General features: G+C 34.4%; 1 protein-coding gene across 9 annotated transcripts in view; it reads left to right on the top strand.

Moving 5' to 3' along the window:
• Positions 1 to 23215, top strand: part of AFG2A (AFG2 AAA ATPase homolog A) — a 309252-nt gene that overhangs the window by 99816 nt on the left and 186221 nt on the right. For all 9 annotated transcript variants that reach the window (XR_002806528.2, XR_011436155.1, XR_011436156.1 and 6 more), the window contains exon 14: positions 2873 to 2999. Coding sequence is in view for 5 of the 9 variants with exons in the window: in XM_003364517.5 (XP_003364565.1) it covers positions 2873 to 2999 (127 nt within the window). In the remaining 4 variants the exon portion in view is untranslated. The remainder of the gene's footprint in view (positions 1 to 2872; positions 3000 to 23215) is intronic.

The following is a 23215-nucleotide window of genomic DNA, read 5'->3' as shown; positions in this document are numbered from 1 at the left end:
TTCTGCTCATTGGTTTCTCTGTATCCAGCCTGTCTCTCCAATTTTGGGAGCAATGGTTTGCCTTGTTGCTATAGCCTGAATGTTTCCTCCCAAAATTCATATGATGAAATCCTAAGATGTGGGGCCTCTGGGAGGTGCTTAGGTCGTAAGGGTGAGGCTCTCATGAGTGGGATTTGTGTCTTTATGAGAGAGGCCCCAGAGAGCTTGCTTGCCCTTTTCCACCATGTGAGAAAGGTATTGGTTATGAACCAGAAAAAGGGCTCTTACCCAACCATGCTGGCACCTTGATCTTGGACTTCCCAGCCTCTAGACAATGAGAAATATAAATTTCTATTGTTCATAAACCACCCAAGTTGTGGTATTTTGTTACAGCAGCCTGAACCAATTAAGATATCTCTAATCTCACATTTCTGAGGAATCTAAGAAGAGTTGTTAATTTTTCAGTTTGTTCAGCTTTTTACTTGTTAGGAGGGAATTAAGACTTCCAAGATCCCTACATGCTGGACTGGAGAACAGACCGGTATTGCCCTTTTTTAACCTGTTCTCCACACTGTAGCCATAGTGGTCCTCAAAAACATAAAGCTGATTTTGTCATGTCTCTACTTGAGATTTCCCATTAAGTTTAAGATAAAATCCAAACACAGCAATTTGGGTAACGAAGCCTTTGTTATCCAGCCTTGGTTTATCTTTCTGTACTAATCTTAAATTTCCACCTTACTGCCATGCTGAGCTATTTGAACTGTTTTCCATTTTCATTGTTCTGTTTTCTCTCTCTTCTTCTTCTTTCCCTTTACCTGTCTGGTCCCCACTCATTTTTCAGGTCGTAGGTTAGAAACCATCTCCCTTGGGCAGTCCACCTTGACTCTCCAAAGACCTGTTCATGTGATCTTCCTTTGTTGTGCAGGATCACAACTAATTAGCAGAGTAGATACAATTAAAGATGTAATCTTTTGGCAGCCTTAAATATTTATATACTTGTGGCCATTTTGAAGGCGCCCTTAGAGCTTTTGCTAACAGTGTTCCTATCTGACAGTTAAACTCTCATGTGGAAAAGTTATATTATGGAGGATCTTTTGAAGGATATGTAATCCATTTATTCAAAATGTTCAGTTTATGCTTAAGTAGTCAAATCAGCAAATCTGTGCACCTGCTGATTAGTTACTTGCAGGAATTACTGCCAACTAAAACAAATCTCAGTGGCTTTCCAGGTACTTTTTGATCCCAAACTTTTTAGACATTGGAAAGGACCATTTATTTAACTTAATGAATTGACTGTGATTTATATAATAACCTCATGTGTGTTTGATTAGTGTGAGTTAGAGGCCACTCTCCTGTGTATACACTGAGTCAAGTTTTTGAACTTGTAATGCATGTTGAGATCTAAATTCTGTTATTTGGAGATCCTAATTACCTTTTGTGTGTGTGTGTGAGGAAGATTGTCCCTGAGCTAACATCTGTGCCAGTCGTTCTCTATTTTGTGTGGGATACCGCCACAGTATGGCTTGATGAGCAGTGCCAGGTCCATGCCTGGGATCCAAACCTGTGAACCCTGGGCCACCAAAGTGGAGCACCCAAACTTAACCACTATGTCACTGGGCCAGCCTCCTACCTTATTTTCTTTTTTGAGGAAGATTATCCCTGAGCTAACTACTGCCAATCCTCCTCTTTTTGCTAAGGAAGACTGGCCCTGAGCTAACATCCATGCCCATCTTCCTCTACTTTATACGTGGGATGCCTACCACAGCATGGCTTTTGCCAAGCGGTGCCATGTCCGCACCTGGGATCCGAACTGGCGAACCCCAGGCCGCCGAGAAGCGAAACGTGCGAACTTAACCACTGCGCCACCAGACTGGTCCCTCCTACCTTATTTTTAAAGATATTACACAGTGATTGTACTAAGGTGCACTTGTGTCACGGGTGCTAAGACAAAAGTATAGGATGTGTCCCTTCTGTTCTCTTTCCCTCTTCTCCATTCCCCCCAAGTACATCTGATTGCGTTGAGCTGTTTAATACACTTAGAATGCTACTTCACTGTATAATCATCCACATAGATTTTTTTTATATATTTCTCAATTCTAAACAGCTCCTACTAAGTTTCATCTAGTGCTAATGAGAATTGTTATTGTGTGGCCTTGATTGTGTAATTTAGGGTTTTGTTAATTAGTAAGACCTGTTGAATTTACTTCTTAAAAATCGATATTCATTTTTTTTTTGTGGTAAAAGGAAATGGGATTAAATTAAAGTGTATTATGTCCAGTAGTAGCTTTGTAATTAACCTGGTACATGAACAAAAGGAACAAAATAACATACTTTCTTTGCCTATTTTTCCATATATGGGGATTATGGTGACTACCTACCTGCTGACATGCTTAAAAAAATTCTTAATATTAGAAAATATCAAAATACATCAGAAATAATTGCATTTGTTATGGGTGTGTAAGGAGTTTTTTATTTTACATAGGCTCTAAGCTTCACGTGAGGAGTGGGTTTGTATCTTACTCAGTTTTTTTATCCCCTATTGCTGACAGTATATTTACCATTTAGAATGCAAATATTGATTAAATTAAGTAATTATTTATTGATGAACTATTTTAAATAATCTGGTATCTTGCTTCCCAGATCTTTTATATGTAATATTTACTTACCAGTTTATTACTGGAGAGAAAATGAACATGGTTGATGATGGAGGAAAAGAAATGATTTGAATATAGTTAGTTTTTGGGTATAATAATTCAACAAGCAGTGAATCCTGAAGCATGTATTTTATATTTTGAAACAATTTTTTTTTCTCATAGACTGGACATTCTTTTGAAAGTAATAGAGTATTTGCAAATAGCTAAACAGATTGTTAAAGTATATTTTTAAAAATCAGTTCTTCAGGTGCTGGGAATGTAGCTGATCGTGTTTTGGCTCAGCTCTTAACTGAAATGGATGGCATTGAACAGTTAAAGGACGTGACCATTTTGGCAGCCACTAACCGCCCAGATAGGATAGACAAGGTAAGAAAGAAAGCAGTGTGGGCATTGTAAAATCAAGAACTGGATCACTTGATTATGTCAAGTTGTTTTGCTTTGTTCTTTTCAAGTTACTTTCTAATCAGTTTAGCATTTAGAGGATACTGAATGATCTTAAACTAAAGGAAATGAAAAGAACAGAGAAAAGCTTTTGTCTATGTTTTTATTGCTTATGGTTTGGTATTAATGAAACTATTTTGTAGTCCATTGCATTTCCCCTACCCCATTGTTGCATCAGTATTTCCCTAGAGAGTTGAAGTTTTGAGATTTTTGTTTCATCTGATTTATTTTTGAGAAGTTTTTAACATTTTCATTCACATTAAGGTAAATTTCTGGCTATTTAATACTTATTAGATTCACGTTATCATCAACAACTTTTGATAAGTCCTGGCCTAGCAGTTGTTGTCAGAGTAAGTAGAAGAAAACTGACAGTGGATTTTATTTCTCTAAGAAGTTACTTAGGCTATATTAAATTAAATTTCTCTGCCGTGCCTTGTCCAGATATGTCTTTCTTCAAGTTATGTATGTAATCTCTCTCAAAATAGAAAAGGATACATGAATTTAAACTCATTTTTTAAAGGATGCATTTTTTTATGTTCTTTATATTTGTAACACTTTGTAAGTCTGTTATATAATATGGTGGGATTGTTGATTTATAATCTGTTTTGCTTACTTTTCTCTCTGTAAGGCCAAATTTAACCCCAACTGTTATATTTCACAGTAAGGTGTAATTTATCCTAGTTTTTACCTACACCTTGTACAAAAGACCTTGAGAAATTTTTAAGGTAAACCTAGAGATTAGATGTTATTCTTGGGCCGTTCCAAGGTTTTGGGCCTTTTTTTCAAGCTCATCTTAGAATAAGGCAGAACCTCCAAGGTAATGGTAGATGACTTCCAGTCTCTTTAGGATACTTTAGTCAGTGGATCTCTTGGAGGAAATGCTTAACCAGATTTTGGGCAGAACTTGTCTCCAAAGGTAGAAGATTGAAGGAATGGAAGTGGTTTTTTTTTTACAGTTCAAATATTTTGCATTGTTTTTCTGCATTTCTTCCTTGCCAATAATATTTGTTGTTAACGAAAATAGCGTCTGCTTCTAAGGCAAATATTAGTTTGTGGTCACTGGTGGTGTCTCGAAGTTTCCCTAGACCTTTAGCCTCCCTCCCCCTCCAGTTCATAGATGAGTGAAGATAACTTGCATCCTCAGGTATCCATTTTGCATAAGAATGACAGGATGTGAAGGACAGATGAAGAATAATGAGAATAATGAGATTGGGTGATGTCTCATACACACATCTTTAGGTTGATGATAGTCTGGATTTCCTTAGCATCAGGAGACTTTGGAACAGCAAACAACTAAATTATTGTTGATACCCAAATAATAGTTAAATGCCCAAACTCTAGGAGTTTTATTGTTCTTTGTTAGGCTGTTGCTTGTATGGCCCCTTTAGAAGAGTACAGTGTCCAGTCCGTGACATTTCATGCATTTGTGTTGAATATTAAGGAAGAAATGGTCATATCTTCTTTCTCAGGTGTTATACAAGCCTCAAAATAGTTTAATTTTGTGAATATTTTTGAATTTAGTTCCTTTGGTTACTTTAGTAGTGATGACTAGCATGTAATAGGCTCATAGACTCTCAATAATAATTATTATAACTATTATCCTGAGTCTGTAAACCTCATTTTCTTGAAATAGTAAATTCTCATGAGAATTTAAAAAATTCTGCTCTAAGCCATCTATGAAAAGATTGCTCAATTGGGGAAAATTTTGGAACTTATGTAGACGTCTTTAAATGATTTAGGGTTCAGAATTATTTTCTAATTTAGTATATTTAACGTCAATGGAGTGAATAAACTGGCATTGATTTTCCTTCTGGTTTTTCTGAAAGAGGAAATATGCTTGATGGGTTAAATATTGCAAATTAAAAGTTGTTTTTGTGGATATCTTTGTAACATGGAAAAAATTTAATTATCTTCTTTAGAAATGTCTGCAAATGAGAAACTATATATATGTAGCTTCCAATTTTCAAATGAATTGTGTTCCAAAAATACCTTTAGAAGATTACAAATATGTTTGTGGATGACTTTTTTCTCTCCCCTTCCTAGTTGTAAGTCCTGTTCTAATATTGCTGTTCTCAGCTAGGTCAACTTAAAAGCAAGTTGCTTGACCTAACAGGCACTAAGTTTCAGTGAATCATAATTCTTTACTTTCCTGTAAGTGCTTAAGGAAAGGATGCTTATTAATCTTTAATATTGTTTATCACAGTGTTGTGGAGAGTCTTTGGGGGGTAAAAAGGTGAGCTGCTGTGTGGTCAGATCTGGGAGGCTCCCTCCAAGGTCACCTTCCAATTTCAGCATTACCATTATTTTACAGGACTCTCCGAAGTAGTTTTCTTATTGTTTCTGGATGTTTGTGTGAGTATGTGTTTGTTTTTAAAGCTCTAAGTGTTTGCACTGTTTCTGCTGTGGCAGCAGTTTTAAGGGTTTCAGCTTTGGAGATGGGCGATTAGGAGAGATGAGAGAAGAGAAGTTGGTCAGAGGTTGTATGCACATATATATGAGTCATATCTTATTTGGATGTTGATAAGATAAAAACTATCTATGCTGAGGATCAGCAGACTATGGCCTGTGGGCCAAGTCTGGCCCACCGCTTGTTTTTGTACATTTCATTATCTAAGAATGGTTTTTACATATTTAAATAGTTGAAGAAAATCCCAAGAAGGATAATATTTTGTGACTTGGAAAATCTTATGAAATTCAAATTTCGATGCCCATAAATAAAGCTTTATTGGAATATAGTCACATTAATTTGTTAATGTATTTTCTATGACTGTGTTTACACTACTGTAGTAGAATAGTTACAGTAGAGTCATGGACTGTGAATCCTAAGTTATTTGTCATTTAGACCTTTACAGAAGAAGTTTACTGACCATTGATCTGTCCTTGTAAGCTCTTAGAAATCTTAAATATCTTTATTGCATAAATTTTCTGAAGATAAATTATATATAAGTCAATAATATAATGCTGAGCTTAAAATAAACGAATAATAGTAGGAAGCCTGTATTAACTTTTTGTTCTTTCAAATGTTCTATTTTTTCTTGAAACTTCTTTTAATATTTAATCTTTTAAAATACATCTTGTTGGACTAAATAATTATTGTTTCCAACCTAATGACTCACCGAAATCCATAAATTTAGAAATGCAGTTTTTTATTATATGAATAAGGTAAATATTTATTTATGGCACCTGAATTTTAAAGTTTGATTGGTTTTTTGGCTTTTTGTAATTGTGACTTGAATGCCCTTTTTAGTATTTGTCATCATTGGGATTTTCAGGCTTAGATATTTAAATTTTGAGAAGTGAAGATTCTGTGTTTAGATATATTTGGTGAATATTTGATGATGTCAACATGCAAGTAGGAGTACGTTTACTTTTCTATTAGAGAAGAAAGTAGTAACATAATAAAATATGTATTTGCCCTTGATACTCAAGTTCTAAAAGTAATCAGTTTTTTCAAGATTTGGGACAACTTGGAAGACTTGATAGTCTAGTTATCTTTCTAATGCATTTACCTGCATTATAAAATTCCTATCTGTCATTTCACCTTCCTTTGCTTACTCACCTATACTAATGAGAAACATATTAACTCATGAAATAGACCACTCCATCTTTGTCTCAGACTATTAGAAATTTCTTGATTCCACCGAACCAGCAGCTGTCTGTCTCCCTAGAGCTTCTACACACCTGCCTGATTTTATTCCAAAATACTATAAAGAACAGTTTTTAACCCCTCTTCTTTATGGTTCTTCTTTAATTTTGAAAACTGTTTTGTGTCTTATCTTTACATTCTATCTCACCTACTGGTGTTTTCTTCTCCAGGTTTGATGTCTTGGATTATTTCATATGATACTCTTATTCTATCTTCATCATTCTTATCCTTTTTTTTCTGAACTGTTGTCCATTTATTCCTTTCTCTCTGAAATTGTGGCATCCGCTAATGAACATACTATAATAGGTTGTGGTCTGATCAGTACAGAGTTTAGTGAGACAATGCCTTTAATCTGAATACTATGCTTCTGCTAATGCATTCCAGGATTGTGTTAGTTTATCTGCTGTCTGAATCACACTGTGGACTGCTACTGAATTTAAAGTCATCAAGAACAAAACAAAAACAAAATTACTAAAAAGTCCAGGTCTTTCCACAAAGTCTTCTGCTAAGTAATAGCTTCCCCGCCTTGGGCTTGTGGTATTTAAGTTTTAGAAGTTGAGGCACGGTGTGATCAGATCTAGAGGTCTTCCTCCAACTTCAGCTCCTCTCAGCTTCTCTGACTTTTCATGTGCCTCCCAGAGATTTCTTTTCCTTAAGTCCAAGTGGTTTCCCATTAGCTTCCATGGCAGCAGCTGCAAGGGCTTTAGGCCTTACAAATAGAGGAATTAATTCTTACTAAATTCATTTTACTAGATTTGATCTTTCTAATTTGTCAGGTGTGGGATCCTGTTTCTTCCATTCCCTGTGTGTCTCTTACATGCACTGATAGCAGAGGCACTATATATCTTAAATGCCAAGAAGAGTAGGTGTAGCTTTCTGACTTTTTGAAAAAATGGTTTAATGTATATAGTTCAAGACCCCTAATTCAGGTGAACTTCATGGAACATTTTAATTGTCACAGAGACAGGAGATATTTTGAAGAGTTACCAAAGAGAATCTTTGATGAGAAACTAGGATGATTAAAATTATTTATGGGGTAAGAACAATTGAAAGTAAAACTCTCCTAATTTACCTTAAGAATACATATTTGGGTAAAGAAATACTTTCTGTTTTCTCTGATGGAAATAGACAAGCTAAGACTTAAATTACATTCAGTGAAATTTAGATAAACTTCTTAACTCTAAGGCTTTATATCCTGTTAAAGTGAAGAGTTCAACATTATTCTGGTTTAGTCTTTATAGGTATTTAAAACATGATATTTTATTTTCTTTTAGCATTGAAACAATGCTGAAAATTAACACTGTGTTAATTTTCTCATCACTTATCTTCACTTATAGCTGCAGTTTCATGAATTTGTGATATTAGAGGTCTTGTATGGGGAGTTGTGTGATTTTTTTCTTTGAACATTTTGTTTATAGTGATTTAGGCACAACCCTTCCTAAACTTTAGTGCTCCAGATAAGTTTTTGGAGTGTGCATAGCATTGGAGAGGGGCTTTTGCATAAAGTAAGTAGCATAATTAGAGAAACAAGTCTAGAGGAAAATGAGATTGGCACATGTAACAGATCACAAAGATGATAGGGACTGGAAAGTTACATGCAGAATGTGATAGGCCTGAAATTGACAGGGAGAAACTAGCACTGAAAGAAACCATAACAGACACAGATGCAGGCATCTTGATTTGTAATTCTAGCTTTGTTGTTAACAAACTATGTATTTTTGAAATTGTTTAGCCTCTCTGAGCCTCTCTTTCTTTACCTGTCAAAAATGTACTAGATAATCCCTGATATATCATTCAGATTCTACAATTCTCTTACTTTCTGACACAGAGACAGATAATAATAGAGATTCCAAATGCTACGCAAAAGGTGCTATTTACCAAACAAACTTCTGAGGTTTTTTGGTTTTGTTTTCTTTAAAGCTTTTTCAGTTACCACTTTTCTAAATTTGCTTGTTATTGAAAAGTTCCTTTCTTCAAACAGGTTATAAAGCAAGCAAATATTATCCAGGTGTGTAGAAGTGACTTTTCTTTTTAACCACTTGATTGTCAGAAAAGGGAGGAAAAGTCATAAATCAGCCTTAAGGCTGCTGTTGTGTAATAAAAACCTTGGTTGACAGTTGAAGAACACCTTAACTTTTTCACTGAGAATTTATTACCCTTTGAAAAGGGAGAACTTGTTGAGCTGCATATTTTCTCCTTTCACAGATGTGTGATCAGCCTGTAATATTTTGTAATATTTAATATGCTATTTTTAAAAACTTCTGTGAATGTAAAAATAATTTTGAGTTTGAACAGAGATGTTGAACTGTGTGATTAAGGTGTTACTTCTAAATTTGAAAAAGCTTCTTTGCTTGTATTGTTAATGCCACTAGAATCCCGTATTTGGGAACTAATGTTCAATGTAGTCAAGAACTAAATCTGAAGCCATGTATTGAATGAGTTAAAGTCATTAGTAGAAGGGCTAATTTGGCGATTATTTTTTAAGTGCAAAGAGAGTGTTAACAGTAATGTGCCATTTGTGTGCCTGGAATTCTATTCAGTGTCTTTTTGTGTGTGTTTGGAAGGGACGTGCAAAAGTGTCAGAGGGAGGCATGTAAAAAAAAGAAAACTCAGTTATTTTCTTTGATATGTACAATCTAATTCGAAATACAGGTAAATTTTTAAAATATTATAAAACACAATCTAAACTTTTTCTTCAATACTGTACACTGGCATATACATGAGAGTCGATTTGGAAAAATGGATCTTAGATCTTATGCTCTCCAGCCTCTCTCTCTATCATCTGTTCTCTATTTGACAATAAATTTGTTGTTGCAGTTACTCTTTTTTGACACAAGGTGGTGATGCTCACCTGAAATGTTTCCTGATCGCAGGCTCTGCTGCTTTTAGACGCTTCCATTCCTCCAACCAAAGGATGAGAAGCTTAAGGAAATGGGTGGAACTGAGTTTGCTTTTAAAAATCATAGTTGAAATTTGTGTGTGTTTGTGTCCTACTGTGTAATTTGTTTAACAAATAATGATTTAAAGTGTAGATTTATGTAAGTTTGGGTAGGGGGGAGGTGGTAATATTGGGAAAGGGAAGTTGAACAATGGAGCAAGAACTACCAGTCATTAGACATATACTTACTGTGCACCGAGCATGTGCTGGGTGATTTACATCTGACACCTAATTGAGTCTGGTCAAATATGAGCACTTTGTATGTATTTACATAATTCCAGTGTATTCCTTAGCTTAATAAATTGTGCACGATTAGTACTGCTGTGTGTTCTCATAAAAACTGTGGTATACCATCAGCCAGTGTAGTGGCTTTTTTTCACAGTTTCAGTGAAGTTATTAATCTGTTTTATTAAATAAAAAAGTTTTTATATAGTAAAATATACACTAACTATACTATACAGCAATCCTACTCCTAAGTATTTATCCAAGAGGAATGAAAACATTTGTCCACACAGAGAACCTGTAAGTAAATATTTATAGCAGCTTTATTTGTAATCACCTAAATAGCCCCAAATGTCTGTCAGCTGATGAATGGTTAAAAGAAACTGGGATATATTCATATAATGAAACATTATTCAGCCGTAAAAAGGAACAAATTACTGATATATGCAACAAGATTGATGAAGCTTAAGGGCATTATGCTAGGTATAAGAAGCCAGACACAAAAGACTACAGAATATGCTGACTGATTCCATTTATGTGACAATCTAGAAAAGGTAGGACTATAAGGACAGAAATCAGATCTGGGAGTTGTGAGGAAGGGACTGACCACAAAGCAGCAGGAGGAAACTTTTTGGGATGATGGAAATGTTCTATATTTTTGTTGTGGTGGTGATTAAGGGACTGTATGTGTTTGTCAGTTTCTAACTGAGAGACTAAAAATAGAGAATTTTATGGTATGTAAAGTATACCTCAGTAAACCTGACTGTTAAACATACTTGGAAAAAAAACTTCTTAATTGTAGATGCAAAGGAAAATGTCAGCTTTATTTCAGTTTCTCCTCACCTGAGAAAAGCCCCTTGCATCTCGGCTCTTTTCCCAGCCTGTGATTATCTTTTGATAACCCATTTACGCAGACCTCCCTTTATCACTGCCTCAGTGGGCTCAGAATTACCTCAGCAAAGAAGATTTTGCTTTCAAACATTGCTACCCAGCTTTTAGGGTGGAGGTAGGTAGAATTTTAGTGCTGGAAAGATTCTCAGGGAATCTAGTTTCTTAGTAAAAATTTGGCTGCAAACTAGAGATTTTACAAATAAATCTTTTAGAGAAGTTATTCAACTTTTGTTTCTTTGATATGCATGGATTAAGGATAATTTCTTGGATTTTTATTGTGATAAAGTGTAACTAGAATTATGAAAATGTACTTTTTCTTTTTATAAAGTTAGATTATACTCTTGTCTCTTGGAAGGGACAGTGCAGGTGAACCAGACTTGGATCAGTCATTATGTTTCATATCAAGTAATAATGTTTACCTTTCAGCAGCTTTTCAATCTGTTATGCCAATAATATTTATGGCCTAAAGGTTACCTGTTTGATGATATTTGATGACAGACTTATTCAGAAGTGTGTTTTGTTATGGAAAAAGCAAGGATAGTGGGGCTGGCCCATAGCCAAGTGGTTAAGTTCACACACTCTGCTCCAGCAGCCCAGGGTTTCACAGGTTCGGATCCTGGGTCCGGACCTAGCACCACTCATCAAGCCATGCTGAGGTTGTGTCCCACATGCCACACTAGAAGGACCCACAACTAAAAATATACAACCATGTACTGGAGGGCTTTGGGGAGAAGAAGGAAAAATAAAATCTTTAAAAAAAAAAGAAAAAGCAAGGATAAGCCAATTATAGTACTCATGCCTTTTGGAAATCTTTATTCTGAAGGGGTTTTTTTGGTATTAAAATACAAAAAAAGAGTATTTGATGTAATAGGATTAAAACAAGAGGTAGTATATTTGTCTAAGTAGAAAGGTGAAGAAAATTGAATGTTAATGTTTGGGGAAGGTGAGCAAAATTATATTTTCAAACACAATTAGGACACCTTTGGATATTGGAGTTCTCTTTTGCTAATCTCATATTTTCAGGCTTAGTTATGCACTCATTTACTCTTCTTGATAAAATACAGATGTGCTTTTTCAAAGACCAGTTGAAGGCTAGTATTTTATTGAGTGCAGTAGCTTTATGAGATAGATGCTATTTATTGCCTCTGTTTACAGCTGAGGAAATTGTTACTTAAAAAGATTAAGTAAATTGCCTAATTCAGTGGAGCTGGCAGTTTAACAAATCCAGGGAGTTTAATTTCAGAATTCACATTCTAAACCACTAAATTGTCTTAATTTCTATGTCAGTTTTAATGTCTTTAAATTGATTGTGTATTTAGTATTTTATCAGCTTTAGCCATTGCATTTACAAACCTGAATCCAATCTCTGACGTTTGCATTGTATTACCAAATAACTAGGGAAAAGAGAGAGGGAAAGGGGAGATGGAAGGAGAAGCCAAGTATGTGTTATTGTTCTATTTGTTTTGTTTATTTGAGTTAGTTGATTAGAATTGATTAAGTATTAGCAAGTAGATGATAAATTTACCTTTATACTCCCAGGAAAATCTAACAGAAGACTTAAGGCAATTAGATAGGTACAGAATAAACTAAGCAGAGATCAGAAAACTCCTGTGCTCTCTGCCTGTTTTTGTAAATAAAGTTTTATTGGAATATAGCCACCCCATTGCTGCATAGACTGTTAGACTGACAAGATGAAAGTATTTCCTGTCTGGCGCTTTAAGGAAAAGTTTGCTGACCCTTCAACTAAAATTTTTGGACCAAAACTATTCAGAAAAACTGTTTATTGGCTTGGATTGAGTAACTCACCAAATATTTATTGAGCACCTGTTATGTTCCAGGCGACGTGCTAGGTGATGGAGAGGCAAAAACAAACACATTCTACAAAAATGTTCGACTTTCTTTTTTATTACCAGTTATAACACAGGTTGCAAAAAACTAAAAGGAATTATAAGAGCTAGAAAATACTCATAAGACAGATCTCATTTGTCTGAAGCAATAGTAACACTGCACCTCTTAGGCAACGGCCCTATCACCATAGATACTCCAACTCCTTTTCTCTCCGTGGTTCTCCTGATCCCCGTCTATGCTACTCAGTTATTTGTTTCTATTGTATTTATTGCCATACAGTTTACTTATTTTTACAATGTTTATTATTGTCTGTCTTCTGTTGCTCCAATGTAAGCTCCATAAGGACAGGGATTTTTATTTTGTTTACTGATGTATCCAAGTGCCTGGAACACTTAGTAATCAGTAAGAAAGAGACCTGCTTTCCATGTTCTTCCTATTAGCTATATTAATGCATTTGGAAAGGGTCAGCTTTTTCATGTCAGCTATAAATTTACTGATTCAAAATGAAAATAATTTGCTGAGCTAAATTGTGTATTTTTAAAATTTATATGTTCTTCATTTAGAAAATTAGTATTTCTTATATTTTTATCTCCTCACTTTATCACAGTTATATACTGTTGACGTAGTTTTTTCGTGGAAGTGATAAATGTTTGATAAAAGATATTTTGGGTAGTTTAGTAGTATATTTATTGAATAGAAAATTACACATTAAGATTAAAGCTTATTTTAACTCTTCTGATGGCCTTAAAGAAGTAATGTGGTTGCTTATTTGATCACCATTAAAATAATTAAGAATAATTTCTCATAAAACTTCTTTTTCTTTTAGTTATATTTGTAAGTATGTTTTGGTGATAGTTGATTGCTCTGCCTACATAGTTTGCAAAATTAGTAAGGAGAACAGTATTCTGCAGCCAAGTTTCCATGAGTTGATATTTCACATTCACGTTTGTGACCTAAACGTGTATTCCTTCAGACAGTGAGAAAAGCCAAATGTTCCAAGCAGCAAGGATTTTCTTCATGGAAAACAAAAAAGTAAAAATGTAGTCCAAGCAAAAGTATAATGTATATATTGAATATTATGAGTAGATCTACCTATATAAATATGAATAATGAATATTAGATGCTTTTATGCATTTCATTGCAGGATTTTTTGGTTAGGTATTTTATTTGAAGTAATAAAATAAAATAGAAAATTGAATACATGAAGGGAATCAGAAATATTACTCTAAGCTAATAACAATTGTTGCCCCCTTTTAATTGAGCAGCCATACATCGTCTCTAATTCTAATGACCCTGAAAAGTAGTATTTGTATTTACATTTTAGAGATGAGGAAATTGATATTTAGAGAGATTAAATAGCTTGCCATGGTTCAAGAACTAATAAGTAAGTAATAAAGGCAATATTGTAAGACAGGCTTCCTGTCTCTCTAAATACCTTGTTCTTTATCCTACAGCATGTCAGTTTCTCTTGTTTCGTCATAATGTGCTACCAAATAACTGTACTCTGTGTCTATACTTCATTTAAAATTTTTACGTTTTATAACATTTACACTGTATAGTTTTAAAATTTGAATTTTCATAATGTAGTATGCTTCTCAATAACCTGAGGAGAGGGTTACACAAAAGGAAATGGTTTCCTAATTTCAGGGAGTGGTGCATGGAGGGGATAGATACTTCCTTGTTTGTCATTTTAAAGTTAAAGCCATTGCTTTCCAATTTTAAGCTGACATGTATTTTTTTGTTTTACCTTTTTCATCCCCATAACATTTGTTAGGCCTTATATAGCCACATATACACATGCACATAATCACCAACATGATTTTTAAAGTTTATTTTTGTTTAAAATATTGAATGTTTTAAAATTTTTTAAATAAAAGTATTATGCATAAGGACATTACCCAAAGAACATCTTTATTATATAAATTGACTGCTAAAGAGATTGAGATGTTATATGATGCTTTTTATCACTATGATTCATTTTGTTCATAATGTTAACCGGGATTAGCATGCCATGTAGCCAGGAAGTTGAGATACCCTCATTCTCTAGCCCTTCACATAAGAGTCACTTCTAGTTTTTCTAAATTAAGATGTTTAGTTGTCTAAGAATGAATACCTTGCCTCATTTAGTGAGTTTTCCTTTTTTAAAACATTAAGAAATAAGGTATTGTCCTTACTGTGATTTGAGAGCGTATGACCTATTAACCCTTGTATCTGGTTTAGCATAGAATGTGATATTATCTGGTTAGTATAGACACCTAAGTTTTTGGATAGCCCTCGTATTTTACATTTAATAGGACAATAAAAAGGATTTACTAAACTTTTCATTTTATGAAAGACTAAGAAGCCACAGTGTAGTGAAGGAATTAGCATTTCTGCTAAAGTTTATACATTAAAGTCTGGTGGCAGCATATGAAAAAGAGCAGTACTCTTGAAAAATAGGGAAACTTAAGTTTTAGTATTATATTTAATTCTGTAACTTTCAAATGACTCCCTATGACTGCCTCCCATTCCTACCTCTTTTTCACTACAAATTTAACTTTTCCCCTTTTATAGCAGATCATAAAGCCAGGAAAGAGTGAATAGTCAGTTATAATAATGTAGTGAAGATGTTTTGTACATACTTAAACATTGTATGAATTTAGTTTTTATTATTATTATTATAATTATTATTATTATAGAAGGAAGACCTTATAATACTCTTCATTAATACCAAAGATTGCCTTAAATTAATATCTGTTGAATGAATGTATGACTGACCAAATGAATGAAAATTCTGTACTCCAAAATTGTTTAGAGCCTGCCTTTGAATGGAAGGTCCTTCTCCTTGATTTTGGTAACATTAAATTAAAAGACAGCTTACTATTGGTATTGAGTTATTTTCTATAATTGCCAAAAGGAAATTATAGTGACTTCCTAAAGACAAATAAGGAGATAAAGAAAAACCAAAAAAAAACAGGAAAATTGATGAGCTAAATTGCTTAATCCTTATTTGTTTTATGTGTTCCTCAGATCATTGAGATTAAAATTCAGGCAGGGATGCAGTCTTCTTTTGAGTTTTATGTTAGAGTCTGTCACGTTGGTGCTCTTTATATCAGATAGTAATACTGCCCAAGATGGTTCTTGATTTAAGAATGTGCTTTATTTTATAGTCCATATTTGTTTCCATATCATATTTAAGTCTTGTGAAACTTAATTACTTCCATCACTCAAGTGTCAGCTTCTCTTTCATCAGAGAGAATAGTGATATGGAATCATTTTGTCTAAATAGTTGGCTAAAAGTCCAAAATATGAAGGATAGAAACTTAAATGCAGAATAGTATTTTTTCCTATTCTTTATCTGATTCCCAAGCATTAACATTTTTTCTTCTGTTTCTAGTGTTTTAAAGGTCCTTCCAAAAGTGTCCCAAGGGCACAGAAAGTCTGTTAGATTTTTCTTATGTGCTTTATTTTCTTGATATTTTCATTTCTGCAGAATGAATTTACCATTTACTTTTGACTAAGTTAATATCTGTGTAGTATCTTTGTACTCTTATTTCTTGGATTTAGAGAATAATTTGAATGTTAGGTCTAAAAAAGCTTATACATGGACAGCCTTTGGTAGTCAAATTTGGTTTGTAACTAATCTACTATAATTTAGTTACCAGGGGCTGGGTGGGTAGTCATTCACGTATTTATATTTGTTGTTTAACTTAGTTACAGATGTTTGATGATTGTCATTGACTTTTTTCTCTAATGTGTTTTGAACTTCATTCTTGCATATATTTTTGTTCGTTTTAAGTAACTTACTATACGTATAAATGTACACTCAAATAGATGGTCTTTCCAAAAGCTTTGCTTGGGAATCTTTGCTGGGAGGATGATTTAGACGGATGGAGTGCGTTGCTTGCTTTTTACTATTTATCATTTTCCCAGACAAATCCATATAGACAGGCTGCTGATAGGATAGGAGCACAACACAAACAAATACAGCGCTTTGGCCTGGAACTGAATTGTATTATCTGTGCTGTCAGCTAGAGTCTTTGCTCACTTACCCAGACAATCTCCACAGGGATTAAAACTTCCCCCTGCATTAGTGATAGCCTTTAGTATGCTGCAGCCTCATTTGCAGTTAAAAAAAAAAAGAAAATCTGACTATAAACAGTTTTTAATAGCCTGCAAAATCCTTACCAGTTCACCCTTTGGGGAAGCGATTATGCTGATGAGTCAAACAGGAGTGTCAATAATTAAATTACTAATCACCTGGATTTCGTTTTTAGTTTCCGTATATAGCTCCTCACAGCCCTCAACTTTGGGCCTAATCTGAAAGGTTTATATTTTGTCATCTTTGTCAAAGTTGAGAAGAAAAACATGGATATATACAGTGATGGGTACACTGGCAATTCAGCAGTTATTTTGAGGACATTTCTATTTTTAAAAAATGTTATAATAAGAATTTTGACTCCACATGAAAGTTTAGAAGGATAGAATTATAGAAAGAAACAGTAACAAGAAAAACCTAAAAAGATTCTATAAACCAAACAACAGCTATTAGAATAAGCTTCTACGTCAAACAGTGAATGTCTGAGCTATCCAGGAAGCTGATTATCTATTCTTTTCTTAAAGATTTTTAATAATGGGGATTTTATAACCTTCCACAGCAGTGGTTCTCAGCTTGACAATTTTACCACCCCCCACAGGGACATTTGGCAATGTCTGGAGACGTTTTTGGTTGTTGCAAATGGAGTGATGATATGGGCATCTAATAGCTTCAGCACAGGGATGCCGCTGAACATCATATAATGTACAACAGAGCCCCACAACAAAGTGTTATCTAGCCCAAGATTCAGTAGTGTTGGGTTGAGAAACTGCCCTCAAGCATGGATTTTTACCTTGATGGGCGTTTTTCCAAAGCCACAGTGATATTTTCAGTGTTTTATAAGGAGATTTTGTTTTGTTTGTTTGAATTACCGACAAGAGAGAAAAAATATTTAGATATTTAGATATTGATTTGGGGATTTATGGATGCGGTAAACACAAACATTCTTTGAAAAATGTTCACAGAGATAATACGGTAATTTCATGATACAAGAAGTGGAAGGCAATCCTGTTTGATCATAGAAGGATGTGAGAAATTTTGTATTATTTTTTAGTTTCATGAATATGAAAGGAAACTTCTACTTTGTAAGAGATGAGGTTGCATAGAATTATTTCTATGTTGGTGAATTAAATCGTTTAATAAAAAAGTGACCACAATATGTAAAATTAATTATCTTGGAAAAATATTCAGCAGCCTGAAGCTCTGAATTCATTTCTTAGATGTGACTGTGGGTTATTTATTTAATGTCTAAGCCTCAGTTAACACATCTGGAAAGTCAGATGGTTATTTTAAACTTGTCAGGTGAATGTTTGCTAATTTGTATTTGGTAATTTGTATCGACACTAAACTTTTTTCAGATGAATTAAAAGAATTCTCCAAACTTTTTTTCTTTTTTTTGAGGAAGATTAGCCCTGAGCTAACATCTGCCACCAATCCTCATCTGTTTTTTGCTGAGGAAGACCAGCCTGAAGCTAACGTTCGTGCCCATCTCCCTCTACCTTATATTTGGGATGCTTGCCACAGCATGGCTTGACAAGCAGTCCGTAGGTCCGCACACGGGATCCGAACCAGCGAATCCCGGGCTGCTGAAGCAGAAAGTGCTAACTGACCCTGACCCCTGTGCCACCGGGCCAGCCCTTCCAAGCTTTAACTTATTGATTGCTGTGCCTCAGAGTAAGGAGTGGGCATTCCCTTGTTCATCGCACACATGGAGCTATTGTACCTCCGTTCATTTTCATCGTCTGCTCAATCACAATAATTTGCAGTAGAAGAAAGTATATGTAACCCCACATGTATAAACACAAACACACCTAGTGACTTAGTGATAGGGAAATTAGAGACTGAGAAAAAGTGTTTACATTACCTGTCAGAGCTTTAGGTTTTTAAAATTGGCCTGGGGTCCGAGGTGTACCCATAACACCCATTGAGGTAAATGGAAGTAGTACATAGAGTAGAGCATGTAGCCTCTAAAGATATTTAATAATATTCCATCCATTTTGCTAAAACAAAAACAGACATTGGGGAGTAAATATAAGTAATCTTAACTCCACTATATTAAAAAAATAGCAGTTGATCTTATTTTTAAACAGTTATGTTATCTGCCGTACTACCTACATCCCATTAATTAACTGAATGCATGCTATGAAAAAGTCATGGTTTCTGTAAAGGAGCAGAGAGTGAAAAAAATGCAACTTGAAGTCACAAATCATAGCAAGTCACTTTAACCTTTGTTTACATGTTTAAGAAGTTGTCTCTTTGGTGGAGACAGACAGGAGATCTGCATTCTGTCACCACCAAAAGTCTTCTTAGGGTTTTTGTTTTGTTTTTCTAAATTAAGGGAACAGCCAAAGCTATGAAATTAGTATAGAAAAAAATTCAGAGAAGAAATTGAATCTTAGCTAGAGGTGAAAAATGCAGAGTTTGATGTTCTCTTAGAGATTGTGATATATAAAATAAATTGTTTCACTGATAACAGAAAGCAAAATAAATTTGATGTTATCTTATATTCTATATATTGTTTTAGTTATTTATTTATCTTTTTTTGCTGTGGAAATTTTGCCCTAAGCTAACATCCCTGCCAGTCTTCCTCTATTTTTTGTTATATGGGCCACCTGTATAGCATGGCCGCTAACAGAGCAGTGTAGGTCCATGCCTGGGAACTGAACCTGGGCTGCTGAAGCGGAACGCACTGAACTTAAGCACTAGGCCACTGGGGCTGGCCCTGTTTTTTAATTTTTAAGCAATATTTTGTTTTGGTGATATTTTGAATATCATCATGTAATATATACGTGATTCAGTCGAAACTCTATAGAAAGATACACATGGTGATACCCTGCTCACACTTCTGCACCCCAATCTTGTGTCCCTCATCTCATTTTTATTAGTGTTTTTCTTCTTCCAGTGTTGTTTTTAATACAAGCAAATATCTATGTTTATTTATTGTTTCCAACACCCATGCCCCCGCCAAATATACAAAATGTAGGCAGTCATGCACATTGTTCAGCACTTTGCTATTTTCATTTAGCACTGTATCTCGAATATCTTTCCTTCTCAATATGTGGGTGTTTTCCTTATCCTTTGTAGGCTGTGTAGGTGCAGACCTACATACAAATAGTCCCCAGTTGATGGACACTTAGGCTATTGCCAGTCTTTTGCCGTTACTAATAGTACCACAGTGAATAACTTTGTCTGGTGTTATTTTGTCTTGTGCGGATTTGTTGTAAACTGCGATTGCTGCGTTAAAGGGTAAATGCCTTAGTAGTTTTGGTAGATATTGCCATATTTCTTTCTGCAGTGGTTCTACCATTTTTGCCCTTTCACCAGTAATTTTGAATGTGTAAGGATTTCCAGATTGGTACCAATAGTTAGTAGTTAATTGAAAAAGTCAGTTAAATAAGGAATCATTGAAATATTTTATATAAAGTTTAATGGTTTTACTTTAACAAAATATTTAAATATGCATTAATTTGCTATTCATTTGTTTTAGGGCAAATGATTTTCTTTGAGAATAGTCCACTGATCAGAGTCCCATGATATCTCTTATCTAAACCTCATCATATTGATTTCAATGTTTGACTTTTATAAATGGAGAACTTTAGGCACCCTGAGTGTCCCTGTTCTTTTGCAGATATTCTGCTTACATCCAATTAGCAGTTATTTTAGTTATTCACCTTGATTGAATTTTCCTAAGGATTTGCTTTGGTTTTCCCAGAAATAGTAATGTTCTTTTAACAGTCATATTTTATTGGTTTATATATTTATGAACATCAGATTATTTTAATATTAAATATTTGAATTTTTGATTCAGGATTTTTTAATTGTGTTTTGTTCACTGATATGTCACTGTGCTTATTAGGGTGTCTCACCATGTTAATTGCTCAGTAAATATGCATTGACCAGCAGAGAGGAAGGAAAAGAAGTAATATGGGAACAGACTCAGCTGACTGTTGCCGTGCACCCAGAATAAGAAAGCGAAAGTTAGATGAGGAGGAGGAAGTGGGGCACAGCAAAGGGTAATCTTATCAGCCTGCCATGGCTGGCACAATCATGTACTGGAAAACTAGACTTTTGTGATACCTCCTCTGTGATGAAATTGAAAGAGCAGTGGCCTAATGGAAACCTTGATTCTACATTCTAACTCATTTACTTAGCCTAAGTGCCAGTCTGGGCTAGACATCTATGTATTATACTCTTGTCCAACCAGCAGCTTACTCTCTCTTTGAAAAAGATACTGGGACTAGTCGAGTGATTTCTAAATTTCGTTTTCCTCCATGCATCGTCATGAATCTGCCATATCCATGTACCATCTTACTTCTGTTTACTTTATATTTTTCTTCATTTGACATTTTAAACATTTAAAGAAATGTTATGAGTAAGGGTAATTTATATCTCCCTAAAAGGAGCACTTGCCATAAATAAAAGCAACAGGGGCCAGCCCAGTGGCATAGTGGTTAAGTTCGCACAGTCCCTGGTGGCCCGGAGTTCACAGGTTTGGATCCTGGGCATGGACCTACACACTGCTCATCAAGCCATGCTGTGATGGCATCCTACATGCAAAATAGAGGAGGATTGGCACAGATGTTAGCTCAGGGCTAATCTTCCTCACCAAAAAATAAGTAAATAAAAAATAAATAAAAACAACAGTAAAAATAAATATAAGGAACAAAACAGTGCTATTGAACGAAAGTTAAATATAGTCTTTACAGAAGGCTCTGAGAAAAACAAAATTAGCAAGTGTTAGAGAGATGAAAAGTACATTACTAGTAAATGGAAGCTTATTTGATAAAGGACCATGATATTTGCAGCCTAGTCTTAGATGGTTCAAAACCAAAAAAAAAAACAAAAACCCATAGGACAAGAGCAAAAGAGAGTACAGATAAGGCAGAAATGGTAAAATGTTAATAATAGGTGAATTTGAGTAAAGGTTATATGGAGGTTCTTTGTACTGTTCTTATACTTGCAACTAATGTGAATTTGAAATTATCTCTAAATAAGAGATTTAAAAATGATCCTGTGAAAGTTAGAAAATTGACAAGAGAATAAATGTTTAATGTTATTTCATATAGTATGTATATGTCATCTAAAAGCATCTCAGGTCGTCTTAGGCATTCCACTTTTCCAGAAATAGTGTATTAGATGATCTCTAAGGTCCCTTCTAGTTCTAGAATTCTATGACATGGTGTGCATTGTATTAAGGCAGCATAATTAAAGCTACCTGAACTCCCAATTCAGTATTCCAGTGAATAGCATTATGGGGGCTCAGTCTGGGGGAAGGCTGTCTTTGAAGAAGGTAGCCTAGTAGGTCGAAGAGTAAAAGTAGCTTAGGAAGAAAATGCTGGACCGCTGCCGCTGTGAGAAGGAGAAATATTAGGTATGAAAGTTTTTGAGAGGAATCAGAGAGGCTTCTGTCAAACACAAATTAATAAGTTTTTATTTCTTATGTTGATAATACTGATCCTACTATAAAATTTTAATTTCTGATAGCAAGAGACTATAAGAGGTTTATGTGTGAATATATTTCTGAAAAACACTACCACCGCCATTAATTGAGGATTTTTCATGTGCTGATGTTGTTCTAAATTCTTTATGTAAATTATCTCACTTATTTATTTCCTACAGCAATCACATGAGGTACTCTTAATCCTGTTTTATAGATAAAGAAAGGGAAGCACAGGGGTTAAATCATTAGATCAAGGTTGTATGACTAGTAAGTGATGGAACCAAGTCTGGTTCAAGTCACACAATCTCTGACTTGAAAGTCCATGGCCTTAGCCTTTCTTCTCTACCATGTGTATTTTTATAGTTTTTTAAAAGTACGTAATTAGGGACTCCTACCTTTTAGTTTTCAGTTGCCAATGTGTCTTATTTTGTTCCATTGTTATGCTTTCAGTAACTTATTTTATTTCTTTAAGCATATTAATTATAGTCATTTTATATTCTGTTTCAAGAATATCCAGTCTTTGTAGATCTGATTCTGTGTTTTGTAATAACTGGTTCATTGTTGGTGTATTTCCTCTGTTTTTTATGTGTGTGTGTGTCAGTTTTTATTGTTAGCCCATGTTTCCTGGAAGTTTGTTTTTTAAGGTCAGAACTTAAAGGTTTTTTTCTACCATAGAGAGTTTGGTGTTCTCTGCAAGGGACCTGGGGACAATATCACCAGAAAACAACCTTTTTTAAAAAAACTTTATTTATGACATTGTTTCAGACTTACCGAACAGTTGCAATAATTTTACAACAAATTCCCTTATATCTTTAAGCAAGGTTTCCCAAATGTTGACATTTTCCAGATTTAATTTATCATTTTCTCTCTAAATATATTTCCATTTTTTTTCCTGAACCATTTGGAAGGGTATTATAAATATGATTCCTTTTGCCCCTGAATACTTGAATTTGTGTTCCCTCAAAACCAAGGCCATTCTCTTATGAACGAAGTCTCAATAGATTGATCAAAATCAGGAAGCTAATGCTACTATCTAATCAGTAGATCCTATTCACATTTTGTTAGTTATGTTGATAATGTC

The sequence above is a fragment of the Equus caballus genome, chromosome 2 (assembly GCF_041296265.1).
Source record: "Equus caballus isolate H_3958 breed thoroughbred chromosome 2, TB-T2T, whole genome shotgun sequence".
Taxonomy (NCBI): Eukaryota; Metazoa; Chordata; class Mammalia; order Perissodactyla; family Equidae; genus Equus; species Equus caballus.
The sequence above is the reverse complement of the archived record's forward strand: the minus strand, read 5'-3'. Positions and strand labels throughout refer to the sequence as shown.